Raw genomic sequence first — 23,090 nt, forward strand, 5'->3', positions numbered from 1 at the left:
GAGGAACTTCCGGAGGAATTCCCGGAGAAACTTCCGGAAGAATTCCCGGAGGAACTTCCGGAGGAATTCCCGGAGGAACTTCCGGAGGAATTCCCGGAGGAACTTCCGGAGGAACTTCCGGAGGAATTCCCGGAGGAACTTCCGGAGGAATTCCCGGAGGAACTTTCGGAGGAATTCCCGGAGGAACTTCCGGAGGAATTCCCGGAGGAACTTCCGGAGGAATTCCCGGAGGAACTTCCGGAGGAATTCCCGGAGGAACTTCCGGAGGAATTCCCGGAGGAACTTCCGGAGGAATTCCCGGAGGAACTTCCGGAGGAATTCGAGGAGGAACATCCGGATGAATTACCGGAGGAACCTCCGGAGGAATTCCCGGAGGAACTTCCGGAGGAATTCCCGGAGGAACTTCCGGAGGAATTCCCGGAGGAACTTCCGGAGGAATACCGCGAGGACCGTCCGGAGGAATCTCCGGAGGAACTTCCGGAGGAATTCCCGGAGGAACTTCCGGAGGAATTCCCGGAGGAACTTCCGGAGGAATTCCCGGAGGAACTTCCGGAGGAATTCCCGGAGGAACTTCAGGAGGAATTGCTGGAGGAACTTCCGGAGGAATTCCTGGAGGAACTTCCGGAGGAATTCCTGGTGGAACTTCCGGAGGAATTCCCGGAGGAACTTCGGAGGAATTCCTGGAGGAACTTCCGGAGGAATTCGGAGGAACTTCCGGAGGAATTCCCGGAGGAACTTCCGGAGGAATTCCCGGAGGAACTTCCGGAGGAATTCCTGGAGGAACTTCCGGAGGAATTGGAGGAACTTCCGGAGGAATTCCCGGAGGAACTTCCGGAGGAATTCCCGGAGGAACTTCCGGAGGAATTCTGGAGGAACTTCCGGAGGAATTCGGAGGAACTTCCGGAGGAATTCGGAGGAACTTCCGGAGGAATTCGGAGGAACTTCCGGAGGAATTCCCGGAGGAACTTCCGGAGGAATTCCAGGAGGAACTTCCGGAGGAATTCCCGGAGGAACTTCCGGAGGAATTCCCGGAGGAACTTCCGGAGGAATTCCCGGAGGAACTTCCGGAGGAATTCCCGGAGGAACTTCCGAGGAATTCCCGGAGGAACTTCCGGAGGAATTCGGAGGAACTTCCGGAGGAGTTCCCGGAGGAACTTCCGGAGGAGTTCTCGGAGGAACTTCCGGAGGAGTTCTCGGAGGAACTTCCGGAGGAATTCCCGGAGAAACTTCCGGAGGAATTCCCGGAGGAACTTCCGGAGGAATTCCCGGAGGAACTTCCGGAGGAATTCCCGGAGGAACTTCCGGAGGAATTCCTGGAGGAACTTCAGGAGGAATTCCCGGAGGAACTTCCGGAGGAATTCCCGGAGGAACTTCCGGAGGAATTCCCGGAGGGACTTCCGGAGGAATTCCCGGAGGAACTTCCGGAGGAATTCCCGGAGGAACTTCCGGAGGAATTCCCGGAAGAACTTCCAGAGAAATTCCCGGAAGAACTTCCGGGGAAATTCCCGGAGGAACTTCCGGAGGAATTCCCGGAGGAACTTCCGGAGGAACTTCCGGAGGAATTTCTGGAGGAATTCCCGGAGGAACTTCCGGAGGAACTTCCGGAGGAATTCCCAGAGGAACTTCCGGAGGAACTTCCGGAGGAATTCCCGGAGGAATTCCCAGAGGAACTTCCGGAGGAACTTCCGGAGGAATTCCCGGAGGAACTTCCGGAGGAATTCCCGGGAGAACTTCCGGAGGAATTCTGGAGGAACTTCCGGAGGAATTCCCGGAGGAACTTCCGGAGGAATTCCCGGAGGCACTTCGGGAGGAATTCCGGGTGGAACTTCGGCAGGAATTCCCGGAGGAACTTCCGGAGGAATTCTGGAGGAACTTCCGGAGGAATTCCCGGAGGAACTTCCGGAGGAATTCCCGGAGGAACTTCCGGAGGAATTCCCGGAGGAACTTCCGGAGGAATTCCCGGAGGAACTTCCGGAGGAATTCCCGGAGGAACTTCCGGAGGAATTCCAGGAGGAACTTCCGGAGGAACTTCCGGAGGAACTTCCGCAGGAACTTCCGGAGGAACTTCCGCAGGAACTTCCGGAGGAATTCCCGGAGGAACTTCCGGAGGAATTCCCGGAGGAACTTCCGGAGGAATTCTTGGAGGAACTTCCGGAGGAATTCCCGGAGGAACTTCCGGAGGAATTCCCGGAGGAACTTCCGGAGTAATTCGGAGGAGCTTCGGAGGAATTCCCGGAGGAACTTCGGAGGAATTCGGAGGAACTTCCGGAGGAATTCCCGGAGGAACTTCGGAGGAATTCGGAGGAACTTCCGGAGGAATTCCCGGAGGAACTTCCGGAGGAATTCCCGGAGGAACTTCCGGAGGAATTCGGAGGAACTTCCGGAGGAATTCGGAGGAACTTCCGGAGGAATTCGGAGGAACTTCCGGAGGAATTCCCGGAGGAACTTCCGGAGGAATTCCCGGAGGAACTTCCGGAGGAATTCGGAGGAACTTCCGGAGGAATTCGGAGGAACTTCCGGAGGAATTCCCGGAGGAACTTCCGGAGGAATTCCCGGAGGAACTTCCGGAGGAATTCCCGGAGGAACTTCCGGAGGAATTCCCGGAGGAACTTCCGGAGGAATTCCCGGAGGAACTTCCGGAGGAATTCCCGGAGGAACTTCCGGAGGAATTCCCGGAGGAACTTCCGGAGGAATTCCGGATGGAACTTCCGGAGGAATTCCGGGAGGAACTTCCGGAGGAATTCCTGGATTAACTTCCGGAGGAATTCCCGGAGGAACTTCCGGAGGAATTCCCGGAGGAACTTCCGGAGGAATTCCCGGAGGAACTTCCGGAGGAATTCCCGGAGGAACTTCCGGAGGAATTCCCGGAGGAACTTCCGGAGGAATTCCCGGAGGAACTTCCGGAGGAATTCCCGGAGGAACTTCCGGAGGAATTCCCGGAAGAACTCCCGATGAGGGTCTCCAGTAGCCTTGTGAGCAAAGGCGTAGGATTGCCAATCCGGATATGGCGAGTTCCATCCATTGTACTTTCCCCACAAGATACATACCCATTGTAGAATGTAGAGCCATTGTAGAAGAAAACGAAGAAGAAGACTCTCATGTTGAATTTTCACACACTGTGCGGTTTCACCAATTCAAATTAATGTTATTTTCACTCACCCGGGGGACTATGATGAAAACAATTCAAAATTGGCTTCTTCCACGAAACAGCACACGTTGGGTCGATGCAGCTCTATTTGTTTATAATCGGACTATTCATGAGAGAGAGCAGAGAGAGTGAGAAAACTACCCAATATTGAGTTAAAAATTTGAACTTCGTTTCGTACTCAAAGTTGAGTTACATTTAAACATTGTTTAACCCTTTTGTTACCGACAAAAAACACCCTTACGTTACCGACAGGGTACCCGGGTACCCACGGACTTAAAATGATCATAACATTGTCAGTTTTTCACCGATTTTGACGATTTTGGTTGCTACGGATGCAGGAACTTACCCGCTATTCGATACATGTTACAGAGAACCGATTCGGATTACCTGGTAACCGGAATTCCGGATTAACTGGGCCAAGTCCCAAAGTATGTGTAAATTGAAGATATATATTCAACCAAATGAAGATTTCTTGCGTCATGACTAATAAACTTCGTTGGAAATTTAAAGAATATAACTTAACTACGTTACAGGACCATCTTATGAATTAATCCCGGAACGGTTGTTCCGGAAACAGGTTCCCGTCGGGCCTAAAGTGGCCACAAACTTATTCTGAAGAAACCCTGGCAATATGGGTATCAAAATTCATGAAATTGTATCGGAAGCATGATCCGATAAGTAATTGGACCATAGGATGGTTTGACAACGGACCGGTCATCCTGGAACAGGTTCCCGTGGGGCCTAAAGTGGCCACAAACTCATTTTGAAGAAACCCTGGCAATATGGGTATCAAAATTCATGAAATTGTATCGGAAGCATGATCCGATAAGTAATTGGACCATAGGATGGTTTGACAACGGACCGGTCATCCTGGAACAGGTTCCCGTGGGGCCTAAAGTAGCCACAAACTCGTTTTGAAGAAACCTTGGCAATATGGGTATCAAAATTCATGAAATTGTATCGGAAGCATGATCCGATAAGTAATTGGACCATTGGATGGTTTGACAACGGACCGGTCACTCTGGAACAGGTTCCCGTGGGGCCTAAAGTAGCCACAAACTCGTTTTGAAGAAACCTTGGCAATATGGGTATCAAAATTCATGAAATTGTATCGGAAGCATGATCCGATAAGTAATTGGACCATTGGATGGTTTGACAACGGACCGGTCACTCTGGAACAGGTTCCCGTGGGGCCTAAAGTAGCCACAAACTCGTTTTAAAGAAACCTTGGCAATATGGGTATCAAAATTCATGAAATTGTATCGGAAGCATGATCCGATAAGTAATTGGACCATTGGATGGTTTGACAACGGATCGGTCATCCTGGAACAGGTTCCCGTGGGGCCTAAAGTGGCCACAAACTCATTTTGAAGAAACCCTGGCAATATGGGTATCAAAATTCATGAAATTGTATCGGAAGCATGATCCGATAAGTAATTGGACCATAGGATGGTTTGACAACGGACCGGTCATCCTGGAACAGGTTCCCGTGGGGCCTAAAGTGGCCACAAACTCATTTTGAAGAAACCCTGGCAATATGGGTATTAAAATTCATGAAATTGTATCGGAAGCATGATCCGATAAGTAATTGGACCATAGGATGGTTTGACAACGGACCGGTCATCCTGGAACAGGTTCCCGTGGGGCCTAAAGTAGCCACAAACTCGTTTTGAAGAAACCTTGGAAATATGGGTATCAAAATTCATGAAATTGTATCGGAAGCATGATCCGATAAGTAATTGGACCATTGGATGGTTTGACAACGGACCGGTCACTCTGGAACAGGTTCCCGTGGGGCCTAAAGTAGCCACAAACTCGTTTTGAAGAAACCTTGGCAATATGGGTATCAAAATTCATGAAATTGTATCGGAAGCATGATCCGATAAGTAATTGGACCATTGGATGGTTTGACAACGGACCGGTCACTCTGGAACAGGTTCCCGTGGGGCCTAAAGTAGCCACAAACTCGTTTTGAAGAAACCTTGGCAATATGGGTATCAAAATTCATGAAATTGTATCGGAAGCATGATCCGATAAGTAATTGGACCATTGGATGGTTTGACAACGGATCGGTCATCCTGGAACAGGTTCCCGTGGGGCCTAAAGTGGCCACAAACTCATTTTGAAGAAACCCTGGCAATATGGGTATCAAAATTCATGAAATTGTATCGGAAGCATGATCCGATAAGTAATTGGACCATAGGATGGTTTGACAACGGACCGGTCATCCTGGAACAGGTTCCCGTGGGGCCTAAAGTGGCCACAAACTCATTTTGAAGAAACCCTGGCAATATGGGTATCAAAATTCATGAAATTGTATCGGAAGCATGATCCGATAAGTAATTGGACCATTGGATGGTTTGACAACGGATCGGTCATCCTGGAACAGGTTCCCGTGGGGCCTAAAGTGGCCACAAACTCATTTTGAAGAAACCCTGGCAATATGGGTTTCAAAATTCATGAAATTGTATCGGAAGCATGATCCGATAAGTAATTGGACCATTGGATGGTTTGACAACGGACCGGTCATCCTGGAATAGATTCCCGTGGGGCCTAAAGTGGCCACAAACTTATTCTGAAGAAACCCAGGCATCAAAATTCTTAGAATATTTTCGGAAACATGTTTTTCCAAGAAGATGGGACCGATGTTGGGTCATAAGGCTAAATGGCTGTTAGGCCGAATGATTCTTGGGTCGAACTAGAAGTGAGCAGTGAGAAGTGGAAAATAAAAAGTGAAATGAGAGAAATGAGAAGAGAGAAGAGAGAAGTGAAAAGTCTGAACTACATGGAAAACATGTTTCCGGAACAATTCCAAGAATTTTGATACCCATATAGCTAGGGTTTATTCTAAATGAGTTTTTGGCCACTAAGGGCCCTCCGGGAACCTGTTCCAGAATTACCGTTCCGATTCATATACATCCTATGGTTTCAACTATATGAATAACATGCTCCCGAAACAATTTCAAGAATTTTGATACCCATATTGCCAGGAAGGAATTTGCGGCCACTTTAGGGCCCACGGGAACCTATTCCAGGATGTCTGTTCCGAGTCCATATGATCACGTGGTCCTAATACGTTGGGAAATCATAATCCTCGAATTTTCTGCGAAACTGGTAGCACAGGATACAAGAAATCATCATTTGGATTCTATAAGATCAACTTCTCCACTTTTGAGACATGGTCTAGCAAATCCGGAACTCCGGTAACCTGGTAATCCGGATTGGTCCTATGTGACATCGATCGGATAGAGGATGGATTTCTTAATCCATAGCAAACGGAATCGTCCAAATCGGTTGAAAACTAATGAAGTTATGGTCATACCAAAACGTGGGTACCCGGGTACCCTGTCGGTACGTTACGGGGTAAAAATATTCAGAAGCCCCTCCCCAAGCCTCCCCTTACTGGATTTTCATTTTCGTAGCACCCAAACCTTAATTTTGCCGAGTTTGAAGATGTCACGGAGTTTCAATTTCCTGCGATGTTTAGAACCCCAAAAAAATTTCACTTGAAAACGAAAAAGGTACCCGGGTACCCTGTCGGTAACAAAAGGGTTAAGGTACTTTATTTTTTTCTGTGATAGGAATTTCGAGCGTCAAAACACAAAACAGATAGGCATCAAAGAACAAACTGCAAGTTTCAAAGTGGTCTATTTGTGTATCAACAATCGACGAACGGCACTCCCGTATATCCAAGGCGAAAGAAAGAGGTAGGAAAGGCAAAGCATGCGATGTTGTTCTGTCTTATGCGCGTTGTTCAGCGAAGCTTGCCTTCCACCGCTAGGTTCGCTAGCGTTTCAAAATCATTAGGAAGCCATATTTCACGGCAAAGATGCCGTTATGTTAAGTGTTACGTCTGTTTGTCTGTGCTATTACGATCTGATTTCTTGACGCCATTATGTTCAACAGTTTCACCTTAATGTTCGTACAACTTTTTTCAAGGATTTGAATAGGAAACAGGCATTGCACACCATCCCATCATTTGATCTTCTGGGCAAAAAACACTGAAATTATGGGACATTGATCTCAGTTATCAATCCGCTCAGTAAACAAATGCAATGTTCGCCATGAAGCATTTTTTACAGCTTTTTCTCTAGCAACCACTTTGCAACGTGATCAAAATTGAACTGCATTGGCAACCATCAAATAATCATCAAATGCTCAAATGATATCTTTCCTTTCTTTGCAATAATAATGTTCACTAACCTGAAGCGGCAAACGGAGAGCCCACATGCGTCTGATTAGCACGCTGAGCTGGACTGGCAAACGGATTTATATTCGGCCGCGCTCCACCATTGCTGTAACCGGACACATTGTTGTCAACTTTGAACGGCGAAATGACCACTGAAACATACGAAGAATAAAAAAACATGACGGTTAAGTTGAAAAGTATCAGTTTCAGTATAATACTTACGCGTTGCATTGGGGTCAACCGTTTTCTGACGCTGGGGGAAGCAGAACACGAACACTGTCGAATAAAAAGCATTAGTTGCATTAGCATTCATTGTTTGAAATCATCGATATGAAAAATTGAAAAACTTACCCCAGACCGTGGCAGCCAGCACGATAAGGGCCGAAATCACCAACCCGAAGTTACTGACATAGTTGAGGAACATACTCGGTACGTTGTACAGCGGTTGACTGGCACACTTGCGCATTATAAGGGGAGACTGAATTGGGACCTGAAACATAGTATCATAACATAAAGATAAAGTTTCTACAGTTTCATATTTTTTTAGGGAACCTACCTTAACTTTCTGAACCGTGAGTGGGGAATTGACACTAACGAAAAGGTTTTCGGTGGAGTCCAGCGAGTATGACCCGAGCAGTCGCAGTTTATACTGAATGGAACCGGGCCCTTTTTGCACCATGGAGATCTCCAATAGCGACGGGTTCGACGAAGACACCTCTATTTTTTGCAACACTTTGTCCATACCGCTCACCGTGACCAACTGGGTCCCAACCTGTTCAACGGAAATGGCTTCCGGTTCGACGATCACTGCGGGCACGATTTTCAAAGTACACGTATCGGACAAACCGCTGCCGAGGAGTCGTGCTTCCAGTTCGATGTTTAGTTCGTTGGTTTTGATCAGGTTGGTGACCTCCTCTATGGAAGTGACAAGATCGATGTCGCAAGTGTACGCCCCAATGGATGAGTCGAAGCTCGGGATAGTCTTGAAGTGCTTTAGAACACCCGAGGAAGGATTCTGTTTCGAGGTCAGTTTGCAACTGAAGAGATTTGAAAACGATCGTTCGATGTTATCAGCGCAAGTGGAAACGTTTTGGGCAATCACGTTAACGAATTTATCCAGCTGTTGATGATTCTTGATCACCAAGTGTCCTTGGTATTTCTGTCCGTTGAACACATCGTAGGACTTGAAAAATTCGATATGGTCCGCTTCAAGAACATCAACGGCGAATCGCAATCCTCCCGAACGTGCATCCCCGTGACTGATGTGGACCTTTTCTTCACCTCCGGAGATTGCACGCCGCGAAGATACAATCTTGGCAACTCCCGATGTTGGATTGATCTGTACCAGGCCTTCGTCCGAGCTGGACCAATCTGCAAACAATCCCAACAGGGGAGACTCAAAGCAAACGATGTCGCCTACCGAGAAAACCGTTTTCTCCGGGAAGATTGCCGTCGTTTCGCCAACTACCAATTTGAGGTAATCTTCTCCGTGTTTGACGCCAATTTTGTCTTTTAACGATATTAGCAGCATGTCGGACGTTTCTCTGATGAGCTGCAGCGCCACAGAATAGTTGGCACCTGTGGTGATCAGTACATTGCCCTTCTTCGACAGCTTTTGCTTTAACGTGGAAACTTCCTCGATTCCGTGGGAGAACTCATTTCCAAGATTGTCGTGGAGAGATACTTTTAGTCGAAGGTTTAAACCCTGCGGAATGACATTCTCGGGTTGTCGTAGTTTAACGTTGGAAGCTTCTAACGAAGTCAAAATGTAATGGACGTTTTTAACCTCCACCGGAATCGTCAGCGATTGATCAAACGAGGAGGCCGCAATCTGAACTCGTCCCACCGCATCTCCACTCTTGACTAATCCGTCCTTTGATACTTTGACCACTGTGTTACTACCCTCTTCCAATTGATAAACGGCATCGTCCAAGTTGGCCTTCAGTTGAATTGTGGTCCTTGGAGGAACTAAGATCGAATCATAACGAATGACTTTCGGCGATTCAAGTTCCAAGACTCGGAACACCGTCACTTGCGTTTTCGCCGTCAACTTCAATCCTCCAGCTGTCACGACCGTCACATAAAGTCCGGCTTTACCAGGGGCCAATGCTCTAACCCGAACGCCAATTGCATCCCGTTCCTTGTACTCTACTCCAATATCCTGGAAGACTCCGCGAACGTCCAGGACATCCTCGTGATCCGTGGACCAGTAGATTTTAACCGATTCGAGCGTGCCCAAAACCAACGGCGAAATTCCGGGAACACCCCAAACATGTGCCGGCATCACAGCGCCCGTACGGATGCGACTTAGCGGTGTCTTGATTTCGATTGCATCCAGCGGAATGACGTGGATGTGGACCGTATCCTCGGAGAACACTATCTGGGCTCCGGTGCTGGGATTTACGCCAACGCATCGTCCGGTCACTTTCGAATGGCCGATTTTCAAACCGGCTACCAGACCCGACTCGATGGAGATGATGTCCTGGTGCTGAACGCTGTACACGATGTTGGTGTCCGGGGTGGGACCGCCTTTGGAGTACACCTGAAGCGTACTGCCGACGATGATGGTGGCGTTCCGTGGCAACAGCGTTAGCGGTGGGAAGACCTAAATGGAGAAAATGAATGGCGTGGTTATTAGATTGGATTTGCAAAAAGTATGGTATGCAGTTGAAAATGAGCTTCAATTGCATTTAAACTTTGCATTCAGTTGAATTTGGATCGGAGGATTATATTCTGATTGGATTAAATGTAGATTAGATTACTACATTGCTAGTACGTCTTCATCGCTATTCGTGCACGTCTTTGTGCATCTCCTGTTTCTCTATAACAAGATCCTTTTGGTCTTCTATCTCCACTTTTCATACGTTCGTTACTTTACTTGTTAGCAGCGCCATAGTAGGCCTTCGCCAAAGGCGCTATCCCTCAGTGGCGCCGAAATCAAGAATTACGGTATGAAAAACAGAATAATTTAAACCGGCTACGAAGTATAAAAGATCAATCCAAATTTTATGTAATCTAGAACAAACAAAGTAGATTTTTTACCTGAAATAAACATGTCGAACGGTATGGTCATAGTTTTACCCACTATTTTAGTTTCTCTGAGGCTTTTGGAACCGGTTACTAAAAGCCAAAAAAAAGTCTACACCTCATATTCAAAAAGTTATTTGAAAATTGTGGATCAAATTATTTCCATTTCAGAACACTATTACTGTCCTGCCATAATGCGTCTCCGAATTTCTCTGCTGGTATCATTATCGGCGGTCACCAGTGAGCCCAAGTACACGAATTCATCAACCACCTCAATTTCGTCACCACCGATAGAAACTCGTGGTGGGTGGCTTACATTGACCTCTCTTGAGCCTCTTCCTATAATGTACTTCGTCTTCGACGTGTTGATGACTGACGCCGTTTAACCAATCCGTTTAACTTCGCTTTTCAGTCTGATGTAGGGTTCCTCCATCCTCTCAAAGTTACGTGCCATGATATCAATGTCGTCGGCAAAACCAAATAACTGGACGGACTTCGTGAAAATCGTACCACTCGTGTCAATCCCTGCCCTTCATATTACTCACTCCAAAGCGATTCTGAATAGCAGACACGAAAGACCATCACCATGTGCCGTAACCCTCTGCGCGTTTCGAAGGGACTCGAGAATGTTCCTTTTGTCGATGGGACACACGACACCTTCCATCTACTCCTGCGGCGGAACCTCATTCCCCCAAACCTTGGTAATTACTCAGAGCAGCGCTCTAGCCAGTGCCTCACCACCGTGTTAGCGCCTTACAGTTGCTCCGTCTCTTCACGGTCTCGATCTTCTGCTGGCACTTTTCCTCCGAAAAATCGAGTTTTGTCTGTTCCGAGACCTTTTGTATCGTGCCTCGTTCGCCTTCGTGCGGTGTTGCAGCAATCTCGCCCATGTTACATTCTTCTCCTCAACTAACTGCTCACTGCTATACATTTCCACCGTCATACCAGTCGTTTCTCTGATCCGGAGGCATCGTGCCTAGTGCACCGGTTGCGGTGCTTCCAATGGCGGATCGAATATCTCTCCAGCCATCTTCAAGAGTCGCTACGCCTAGCTACTCTTACGTTGGGAGTGCCACTCCCAGCTGCTGCGCGTAGTCTTGGGCTAGTATTACTGGCTTGTAGCCGCCCAATGTTTAGCCGCGACGGACGACGGACCAACGCGTGTTGTACGCCGTCGAGAGTTTTGAGCGCAGACATACTGCAACGAGGTAGTGATCGGATGCAATATTCGCACTGCGGTTAGTGCGGTCCGGTCCGATGACCGGTCTATACATTTCCTCCCTTCCTACCTGTGCGTTCATGTCGCCAATGACGGGTCTACTACGAATGGCCGAATTACAAAAGGCCGAAAACAAAAAAGGCCGAATGCACAAAAGGCCGAAACCACAAAAGGCCGAAATCACATAAGGCCGAATCACAAAAGGCCGAAACCACAAAAGGCCGAATAAAATCTGCGGATTTTATTCAGACTTTTTTTTTTATTCAAATACTTAATATAATTTAGAATATTCGGATTATTTTGTGATTTCTCAGTGAAGTCTTGTGAAGTCAGTTTCTCTTAAATTGGGAGAAAATGATATGCATTGAGGAACACCGCGTTACCGCAAGTTATACAGCTTTTGGTCAAAAGCATAATAATTGAAAAAAGTCTATTTTGTTTAGCTTCTGATGTCGCAATTAGATCATGAGTAATGCATTAGCCCAATGCACAACCATGCATCATGAAGCGCACAACTCCTACTTTGATGCAAATCGGCATACGTTATACGTATGTTCATGCTTTCATTACTGCAATGAATATTGATCTATTATGCAATATATAAGGAATCAAATTGACTCTGTAAACACCGTCATACAACTTCTTTCAATTGAAAGATTGAGCATCGACGTTGAACTGACATTAAATACCTCAACTGAATAAGATTGATTAGATCGCTGCTAGTAGTTGCAAAATAAATTTGTGAATATTCCAAGTTTTCTTAATTGAAAGATTGAAACTTTTGTAATGATTCGGCCTTTTGTGTTATTTGGCCCTTTGAGATTCGGCCTTTTGTATCATTCGGCCTTATGGGTTTTCGGCCTTTTATGGTATGCTAGAACATTTTCGGCCTTTTGTGATTCGGCCTTCTATGGTTCGGCCTTTTGTGATTCGGCCTTTTATACTGATCCCGCAATGACGATTTTGACGTCCCGCAGTGGGCATCCATCGTATGTCTGCTCCACCAGCTGTGCGTAGAACGCTTCTTTCTCGTCGCCGGGTCTCCCTCCGTGTTGGCAGTGCACGTTGATGATGCTATACCGTGCACGCACCTAACTTTGCGCAGCTCCTAACTTTGCGCATTTTGCGGTTATTTTTGTTATAGAATGCGTTTAAATTGAATTTCGAAATATAATTACAACTAGTCAGCACAATATACATGTTATTATAACAGCGCATGCATTTTGCCCCTGTTAAATGACAGATTTTTTATTTTAATAGTTGAAATTTGTACTGAAAACAGTGAAAATGATCAAAATGGCGTGTTCTTAGCACAATTGGACAAATGACGGTCTACCCGAAAAATTGTATTTTTTGTAAATTTTTACATTCGGTGACATCTTATAAAATAATTATATAATAATTATAATATTGTTAAAGCCATCTCATGATAATTTGGTTTGTTATTTATATTTTTCGTTAAAATATATTATGCGCAATGTTAGAAACCATTTTTCAATACAGTGTACCTAATTTTGCGCACAACTCGTATTTCTTCGATATTTTCAACATTTATGATATACCTCATCGGAAAAGGGTTTGAACAAAAAAGTACTTTTGTTAGCTGTGGTCAATGTACATAAATGAGGCTGTACATACACCAACATACGTGAAAACATACTAAGTATGTCGAATCATGAGAAAATGATGCCGGGCGTCCTCATTTTCTTAAGTATGCTCATATATGCCTACAAATGGAATGAACATGATTTGTAATAGTAATATTAGTTGAAAAAATAAAATTTGGTTGAAAAATTCTATGATGGACGCTTGCTTCGTGTTAGAAATTTTCCAAGCTATGTGCGCAAAGTTAGGCATATAATAAGGGGTCTGCTTTGAAGTTCAATTTACTATTTATTACAAATTTTTGAACCAAATTTAGGTCTCGAACATTAATATGATAATAATACAACAGCATGGAAACTATTTCAGGCGGATAGCTACTTTTTGTAAGTTGTGCGAGTTGATTAAATTTTGAATTTCCTTAACTGCGCAAAGTATGGTGCGTGCACGGTAGTTGAAGACGGCATTTAAGTTGAAAACAGCCTTTTATCCTCAGTTTGCACATCAGTGCGTTGATTGGCTGCCACCCAATCACGCGTTTGTGCATCTTTCCCAGTACAATGAAGCCTGTTTCCAGCTCGTTGGTGGTGCCATAGCTTTGGTAGAAGGTAGCCGCTCAATGCCCGCTTTTCCACACTTTCTGTCCTGTCCAGCAGATTTCCTGCATCGCTACGACGTCGAAGTTGCGGGTATGTAATTCATCGTAGATTATCCTGTCGCAACCTGCGAAGCCTAGCGACTTGCAATTCCATGTTCCAAGCTTCCAATCGTGATCTTTTATTCGTCGCCTAGGTCGTTGCTGATTATATCGAGTCGTATTATCTTCTATGTCGTTCGAAATGGTTGTTTTTAAAAGCGGCGTATTGGGCCTGCGCAACCTCCTGTCTCGTCGAAGGGGCGTCCTGTCAGGGCTGTTTAGCGTCCCACCTAACATCAGGGGGGCTTGTGCGCTATGAACGGCATACGGTCGATTTGACGGAGCCTATTTGAGGATACATACAGCATTATATTTTTAAGTTTAACAGAGTCCACTGTCAAACCCCACCACATCCTAGGCAGGCACCACAACTCGCAGATAGCCTGGGGAGGGATCGTCAAACCCTTGGACATAGTCCCTGCTGCCCGCATGTTTCCTTTTCAACGCATAGGTGAACCAGCCAAGAGCTGAACTGCCCACACTCGCATAACAGTCCCATATGACTTTTGGTCATTTTTGAGTTAACCTTCTGAATAGTATTATTATTTAATGTACTTCCATAAATCACACTGAATGTTACGGTTTTTTATGCTATTTTGTGAAAAAAATACCAAATCATCTGCGTCCCATATTAAAAGTACCCGCATATCAGTCCCATTTGCTATTTTCTATGAAATTGATGAAAATCATCGGATATTTTCGCTTTTGCGGTTTTGTAATGTGGGCCCTCCTTAGCCGTGCGGTAAGACGCGCGGCTACAAAGCAAGACCATGCTGAGGGCGGCTGAATCCTTCTCCGGTGAGCTGACGCTGCTGCTTTTTTGAGAATAAGAAACAACTTTGAGTTTCGCCTTCAGTGTAACTCAAAACTTCCCTTTCGTACAATGATCCGCTTGATCTTATCAATGTACGGGCGTTTCTTGCATTTATTCAAGGTGTATTGGCTGACGTTCGTCGTAGTCTGGGTAAAACTAGTTACCTCCATGTCCAGCACACCGACTTTTGGCTTTGCTCTTGAAACAGCTTCAGTGAGCTCCAAGAAAGTAATGTACGGAGATAGACGCATAGCCTTCTCAACGGCGGCATGAAATGAATCTGCTGCCATGAAGGTATGACCGGACTCAAAAAATTTTAGGGCTATTTCCTTCACCTGAACTGATGGAGAATTAACCATCAATATCAAATGGAGAAACAGTCCCCAATTTTTATTTTGCGCCGCGCAAATGTCGAGCCAGAATGTTACTTTGCATTTGTTGGAAACATGATGAACGACCCGTTGAAAACAGCTGATTATGTCTTTTGCTGACCCGCCTGCAATAGCTTCGTTCCATAGGCACGCGATTACTGCATTGGAATTGGCGTATTTCCCGACAGGTGCAAACGTTTCATTAAATGCCAAAAGCCTTTGTGAAAAGACGATAGTTTTGAAGCCATCTAGACGAGGCAGCTGGATTACCTGTATAAATTATTTCATTAGAATTATAGTATTACTTATTTTTTCATGAACATCAAATCATACCTTCTGTAAATCAACAGAAAACACAATTTCGTCCGATTCAACTTTTCTTCCATTTAGTTGATATTCAACGCGAAACATATCTGCAGAACGCTTGTGCTCTTTGTATCTATCACAGAGCATCCTTGGTTTGCATCTTCATTCTCATGTCCCAAAAGTTCTTGGTGCAGTTTGGCCGCCTCACATTTTTCACATTGCTCATGGCCGATTTTGACAATAGAAATATTCAGCTCCTTAACTACTCTTCCGAAGAAAGTCTCGCTTACTTTCAAATTAGGGTGCGGCGTTTGGTACTCGTCGAACATACGCTTCCTGGTTATATTTGTGGGCAAATAAAGCCTGTTTGGGTCATGTTCGCGGCGATAATGGTGGGGTTGTATAGCAGAATGTGAGCTTTTACAGCATTCTTACGCTCAGCGCTTCGCTGATATTTTCCACGCATTTTAGGTTTGCGTGATACGTTGTCTGCGTCAGATTCAAAGCACCGGTAAACCATATTTCTACAAACCAAAAAAATTAGAAGAAAATTTTACAATATCAGAAACTACATACCCGCAATCTTCACCATAGCCTAAAAGGTGTTGAGAAAGAACTTTCGGCAAACTTGCACAACTCTTTTATCAGCCATCACAAGCGAAAAATTATAAGAATGTAATTTACGAGGTTCCATGACGTCATGACGGTTTTTGCTTTTTCTTTTTTATGGATATCCGGGCCAGATATTAAGCTTCCAGAATATGGCATGAATAATTTTGCGATCTTCCAGCAATTACAAACAACGAGCTTCGGAAGATGGGAAATGCGACGTTTCTTGGCCACAACAGCCTTGCGTTTTCCTTTTTGGTTCGTTTAAGGTGAAGGTGGGTTGAGTACCAAAACAAAGCTTTGAAAGTATTTGTACAATAAAAACTGTCATATACTGTAGTAGTATTGGTGTCGTATTAAAAAAAAAGGAATATTACTAGGGTGGTTCAAAAAACGACTCAGCACCACCGTCCCGATTCCGTCCCATGCTTCGAGTGTCCTTCAAAAACCGATTTGAACAAAAAGTGGTTGAGCGCATGCCGGTTCAAGTTTGTATGAAAACTAGTATGGAAACTAAACCTTTTATTACACTGGCTACAGTGCCTCCCCTCCATACGCTGGCGAAAAGAGAACCCACATAGCTGAAGGCAACATTCCAGGGACTTTACTGAAAGAAAACCGCACCGCAGGAAAGATCCATTGATTACGTAATACGCAAAAATAGCATTTTATACCCCACTCACCCCCATGTCACACTTTTTGTATGAAGCATCTGCCACTGCACTGGTGCGATAGTGTAGACTAGACTAGACTAGCAGTATCTGCCCCTGGTGCGATAGATATCACAGACAAATTCTGGGTATTTTGTTGAATTGCACGTTTCACTGATGCCTTCTGAGAAGCCTAATTATCATGCTAAAGATTCGCCAACTCGATTAAAATCGACTCGCAACTATTGGAACGACCATTCAATATGGATTGTCTATGGAGCTGAAGCCCTTGAATATTTCATCCAGTCATATGGTCTCCCCCCTCGCCAGGGTCCAATGACGAAGCACCACAATCAGAATAATGTTACATTCAACCTCGCCATATAAACTGTCATACAAACCCGAAACGACTTGTGCACGGTAAGCCTCTATTCAAACCAGCCCAAACCATCGGATGACACACAAATTATAAATCACAATCGACTGAGCGTGGCGGAGCAAAATTATTTTTTGAGCCACCCTAATTATTAGTTTGCTGCTGCCGGTGCCGTTGTTTACATTCGCTCCGCGATCAGTTTTTAATCGTTTTTTTCGGGCAAAAATAGCAGTTTATATTAAGTTTTCGGTTTAAACAAGTGACTGATTTCGAAAAGTGATGTTTAATTTGCATTCCATCAACATTTCGGGCTCCTCATGTGCAGAGAAGTGAGTGAAAACTTGATTTTTTCAGTGCCCTTTGAGAAGAAGTGAAGTGCAGTGATAAGCCCACCAAATCGCGAACGGCTAATAAATTGGCACGAAACTGCTGATTTATAATATTATTCGAGCCGAAATGCATAAGACACTTTGGATAAACATGTTCATTATCACGGGAAGTGAATAAATATGCTGTGAGCAGGTTAGTAATTTGAATATTAAACTTTTGTTCGATGCTGTTCGATGCATTCGAATGTTGGTAGGAGAGGAGCGCGGGAGGTGTGGGGTTGGCCCGTGGAGGGTCCGGTGCCATATTGGCGGCCATCGTGGTACTCTTCCAACTATGTCCTTAAGTTTTCTACGTTGCTCGGCAAAATAGTTGCCTTCCGAATCAATGTTATCATCAGAGCATTAGTGATTAATCATAGATTTAATCATGATTAATGAATAATGGGTGTTTTAATCATTATTCATTAATCATAATCATACAAAAACTACGATTTAATCATTAATCACTAATCATTAATCATAGAATTTTACATTTAATCATTAATCACTAATAATATTCATAATTATTTTGAGTTTATTCATTAATCATCAATTTTAATCATTGCATACATCGCTTTTATTCATTAGTATTTAATCATAACCATATAATTGTTATACCTTTTAATAACCCAATTTGAAATAAAGGTTACTTGCTTTTTGATCACTATGCAAATTATTCAATTTGATTATTCATAATCATTAATCATACACATATTGTGTCAACATTTAATCATGATTGGTAATCGTTAATCACACTCCAAACGTTTTATTCATTAATCATAATCGTTAATCATTGTCAAAAATTAATTTAATCGTTAATCATAATCATTAATCTTTGTCAAAAACGAATAAATCATTATTCATAATCTTTAATCATAGAGTTGAATGATTTAATCATAACAAATTTAATCATTCACTGGAAGCTTTATTCATTAACGCTCTGGTTAGCATCACTAGCGATACTTACAGTATCATCCGGAGGAGAATCACCATCAACCTTACCGCCATCAAGCTGATCAACGAAATCTTCATTTTCCACACTCGATCGATTCAAACACGATTGTGATGGACGGGAAACTTCCGGACTCGCCGGAAAATTATCAACATTTGCGGCTTTGTCGTCATCAAACTGGCCGGAGGTAGCATCTAACACATGTTGTCGATTTAAGAACATTGCTCATGAGCGGCGGATACCTTCCGGAAACTTCTCGCACCTTTCATTCGGATCCGTGTTATTCGATTCGTATCCACAAAAATCTTCCTCCATGTCAACACTTTAAACACTTTCGCTGTCACTGCCATACAGTTAATCATATAAAGAGTACACCAGACCGCATCGTGCTTTCGTGCTGTGCGGTTCTTTCTCTCTTTGCGGAAGGAAGTTGTTAATACTACCCGAAGCTATTTTAATTTCAACGGTGCTTCTTAGCGCTATTTGTACCCACTGATCCCGTTACGATCTTTGCAAGGACCCGTGCCTTCGTTTTACGTTGGACCCGTTTGCGGAAGTAAAATTCCGACAAGCGGTGGTAATCCTGCAGGGACACCGTTCTGGGAAAAAACCTCTTAGAAGGTCACGTCTCCACGCTCAGCATAGAGCATTAATAAAAACAAGAGGAAGGGGAGTCTCTGAATTTTCCACTTCCTTCAAAGAAACAAGGTTTCAAGACCGTCCTGCAAAGCGCGGAAAAATAGAAGGAAGCTGGAGAATTCAGATATTCCTTCTAACTCTAATATCGGAAATAATTCTTCTCCAATCGAACTGAGCAATCAGTTCGATTTGATTAATGATGAAATTGAGCAAATCGAATATACCTCTAGCCCAGGTGATTCGATTCATGCGAAAAGCAAAGAATTCCACGAATTGTGGTATCTGTTGCCAAGTTTTCTGGCTTCCAGAATGAGATTTTGAGTAATTCTCAGGGGATCAAGGTTTCATTTCATTTTGCCAGGATTTGTGACTGCCACGTTTTGCCGGGATCCTTTGACGATCGCAAACGTCTTCTTCAGTATTTAACTGAGAAGCGGCATAAATTCTCCACGTATCACGACAAAACTGGGCGATTGTTCAAAGTCGTCCCCAGTGATAATAAATCAGTGGATGAGATTGAAATTTCTCAATTACTTGCAAGTTCACCAGTCCCAGTAATTAAGATGAAAAGAAATCCCACTCTGGTACTTCCCAGAGGGCATTTCTCAAGAATTTTATTTAGTTCATTTTAACAAAAGTGATCTAAATAATATGAAAAGTTTGGAAAAGGCCTGTATTATGTCCCATGTCCGTGTTACATGGGAACATTTCCGCAGGCCTGGGGGAAATTTCAAAAACCCCACCAAATTGGAATGCCCGCTCTCTAAAGGGTAAGGAAGATGAATTATTCAACTTCCTAACAGTTTATAATGTGCATATTGCCATTATAACTGAAACCTATTTAAAACCAGGACTCTCCATTAAACGAGATCCAAATTATTTTATCTACAGAAATGATCGTCTTGACAGCGCCTGTGGTGGGGTCGCCATTGTCATTAATAGACGTATCAAACATAAATTATTTTCTTCGTTTGAAACCAAAGTTTTTGAAACCTTGGGAGTTTCTGTTGAAACAAATTTTGGTCAATTTTCCTTCATTGCAGCCTATTTGCCTTTTCAATGCAATGGGCAGCAAAAGAATTTGTTGAAAGCTGATCTTCAAATTCTAACTCGCAACAAATCAAAATTCTTCGTAATTGGTGACTTCAATGCCAAACACCGTTCATGGAATAACGCTCAAAGCAATTCCAACGGCAACATTTTATTTGAAGATTGTTCTGTGGGATATTATAGGTGGTGGCTGGCCCAATTATTACTTCCGGTCTTTTACTATACTTAGTATAGTAATAGTCAAGCATTCGTTCTACATATTACTAATATGGGGGTAAGCGTGGTGAATTGTTATAGAATTTAAAAAGAAAACGAATGCTAAGACCAAGTGCCACTGGATGACTCCAAACGGGCCAGTATAATGTGGGGTAGTCAGGGTTTAACTAAATTAGCTAATAGTATAACTTATTTTGCCACGCACCAATTTCAGTATAATTTGTTTCTACGAATCAAATTTCTAGAAGTTTTCAGCATTACTTAGCGCAAGAGAGGGTTTAAACTCTGCGTTAAACTGAATTTTATTCGCCGATTCGGGGCGTTATCATGAGTGATCAGCACTCATGGAACACATTGTTTAACGCGAATGTCAGCCGGGTTCGATCAAAAGTGTAAGATTTAGTGTAATTAGTTTAATTATTTTTATTTTTGGGCATCAAACGTTAGGAGCATGTTTTCAGCGTCGCACAGCCCAGGAGAGGGTGTAAGCTCACAACGGTATAGTGTAGGCCGTCCTCGATTGGGGTCCTGTGGGTCGCATGTAGTGGGTGTGGTCAGGGCAGTTATGTGTTGAAAGCGGTTTCAGGGGCAGTTAGGATTGAGTTTTAATATAAACAGATGTAGGATTGAACAAAGTTATAACCTTTAAGGTTCATATTGTGGAGACTATTGACAGCCAAAGCGTTGAGGATAAGCTTTTAGTTAGCAACTGAATTAATTTATCCGATTTGGAATCCTAGATTGAATAGTAGGTATATATGGACAATAATAGAAACTATATACAGTTATCATTTTATTAAGTATTGAGGATATGTTTTTGGTCAAGTTGAGTATCAGATGGGCATGTGTGATATCCATCAATAAGACAGAATTATTAGAACTGTATTTTTGTCTTTGTAGTAAGATTAATTACTTACTAATGTTTTGCGGGCCGGCGAGTGAAAGCGGCCCAATTCTTTTATCTACCTCTTTCCAGACGACCAGTGATGAAGAAAATCTTATTGTTCCGGTATCAGCAGTGGTATTCATATTCATAACAACCACCGTCAATACAGGAAGTCTGTGTTCACAACGTGATTACTTCAAGGACAATCCCAACATCTTCTGTGAATTGCAGATAAGTATTGCGTTTATATTTTAATTGCACTGAGCTCGTTCTAATCTGATCGATGAATGAATTTACTTGTCACTAATCAATATCATTAGTAAATTTAAATATTCCCGTAGATTAGAAAAGCAAGTGCATATATTTCTATTTTATGGCAACATATCACAACGAAACGGACCCTTGGGAGCCTTAAGTAAGATCTCGGTCCGGTTGCATCTAAGGAGATCTTAGTGCAGTGCACACCGGACGTGTTGCCCAGTAGACGTATCGCTCAGTGGTATTTAAATACAACGCAGATAGGCTATGGTCAGAGGGTGCGTTGATATTACAAGATTACAAGATTACAAGATTACAAGATTGTTCTGTGGGATATTATACTATTCAATATCCCAATGGACCAACTTGTTTTTCATCCACTCGAAATCCTTCGACAATTGATTTGGTTTTAACGGATTCAAGTCAGCTGTGTGGCCAATTGGTAACTCATGCCGACTTTGACTCTGATCACCTTCCTGTGACATTTGAAATCTCACAAGAAGCCATTTATAATCCAATCAGCTCTACTTTCAATTATCATAGGGCTGATTGGGATTTATATAAAACGTATATCGATAGGAATTTTGATGTTGATATTCCTCTCGATACCAAAAGTGATATTGATAATGCTCTCGTATCTTTGACAAATTTAATTGTCGAAGCCAAAGGCATTGCAATTCCTAAATGTGAAATTAAATTCAACTCCATTATTATTGACGACGATCTTCAGCTACTGATCCGCTTTAAAATGTGAGGCGAAGGCAATACCAAAGAACTCGCGATCCCGCGTTAAAAGTTATTTGGCGAGATTTGCAAAATGTAATTAAAAAACGTTTCGTTATTCTGAGAAATACCAACTTTGAGAATAATGTCTCGAAGTTGGATCCCAGTTCGAAACCCTTTTGGAAATTAACGAAAATTCTTTATAACAAATGGCGAAAAGGCTCAAAAACTTGCTCAGCAGTTCGAGAGTGCCCATAATTTTAGCCTAGGTCTCACTAGTCCAATTGAGGATCAGGTTACACGGAGCTTCGAAGACATTCTGGATCAAGATAATGTTTTTAACCCTTCGTTGGGAACTAATTTGGATGAAGTGAGATCTATTACTAGGAAATTTAAAAATATGGAAGCCCCGGGTGATGATGGTATTTTCTACATACTTATCAAAAAACTTCCTGAGAGCTCTTTATCCCTTTTGGTTAATTTATTTAACAAATGTTTTCAATTGGCATACTTCCCAGATAAATGGAAAAACGCCAAAGTTGTTCCAATTTTGAAGCCGGACAAAAATCCAACTGAGGCTTCTAGTTATCGCCCAATCAGTTTGCTTTCTTCAATAAGTAAACTGTTTGAAAAGATTATTTTAAATAGAATGATGGTTCATATTAATGACAATTCTATTTTTGCTGATGAGCAATTTGGTTTTCGCCATGGGCATTCAACCACTCATCAGTTATTAAGAGTTACGAACTTAATTCGGCTCAACAAATCTGAAGGATATTCGACTGGAGTTGCTCTTCTTGATATAGAGAAAGCATTTGACAGTGTTTGGCATGAAGGTTTGATTGTAAAATTGATGAATTTTAATTTTCATCTGTACATTATTAAACTGATCCAAAATTATTTATCAGATCGCTCACTGCAGGTAAACTATCAGAATTCTAAATCTGATAGATTACCTGTAAGGGCTGGTGTCCCCCAAGGCAGCATACT

The 23,090-nt window shown here is 43.3% G+C and overlaps 1 protein-coding gene across 1 annotated transcript in view; it reads right to left on the minus strand.

Annotated features, from left to right (window-relative positions):
* The window catches only part of LOC134209477 (nuclear pore membrane glycoprotein 210), a 51,402-nt gene that overhangs the window by 17,962 nt on the left and 10,350 nt on the right, over positions 1–23,090 (minus strand). Inside the window, exons 5-8 of the mRNA XM_062685459.1 lie at positions 7,894–9,942; positions 7,689–7,827; positions 7,560–7,613; positions 7,352–7,489 (exon numbers count right to left, since the gene is read on the minus strand). Of these exons, the coding sequence (XP_062541443.1) occupies positions 7,352–7,489; positions 7,560–7,613; positions 7,689–7,827; positions 7,894–9,942 (2,380 nt within the window). The remainder of the gene's footprint in view (positions 1–7,351; positions 7,490–7,559; positions 7,614–7,688; positions 7,828–7,893; positions 9,943–23,090) is intronic.

Source organism: Armigeres subalbatus, chromosome 2 (assembly GCF_024139115.2).
Source record: "Armigeres subalbatus isolate Guangzhou_Male chromosome 2, GZ_Asu_2, whole genome shotgun sequence".
Classification (NCBI taxonomy): Eukaryota; Metazoa; Arthropoda; class Insecta; order Diptera; family Culicidae; genus Armigeres; species Armigeres subalbatus.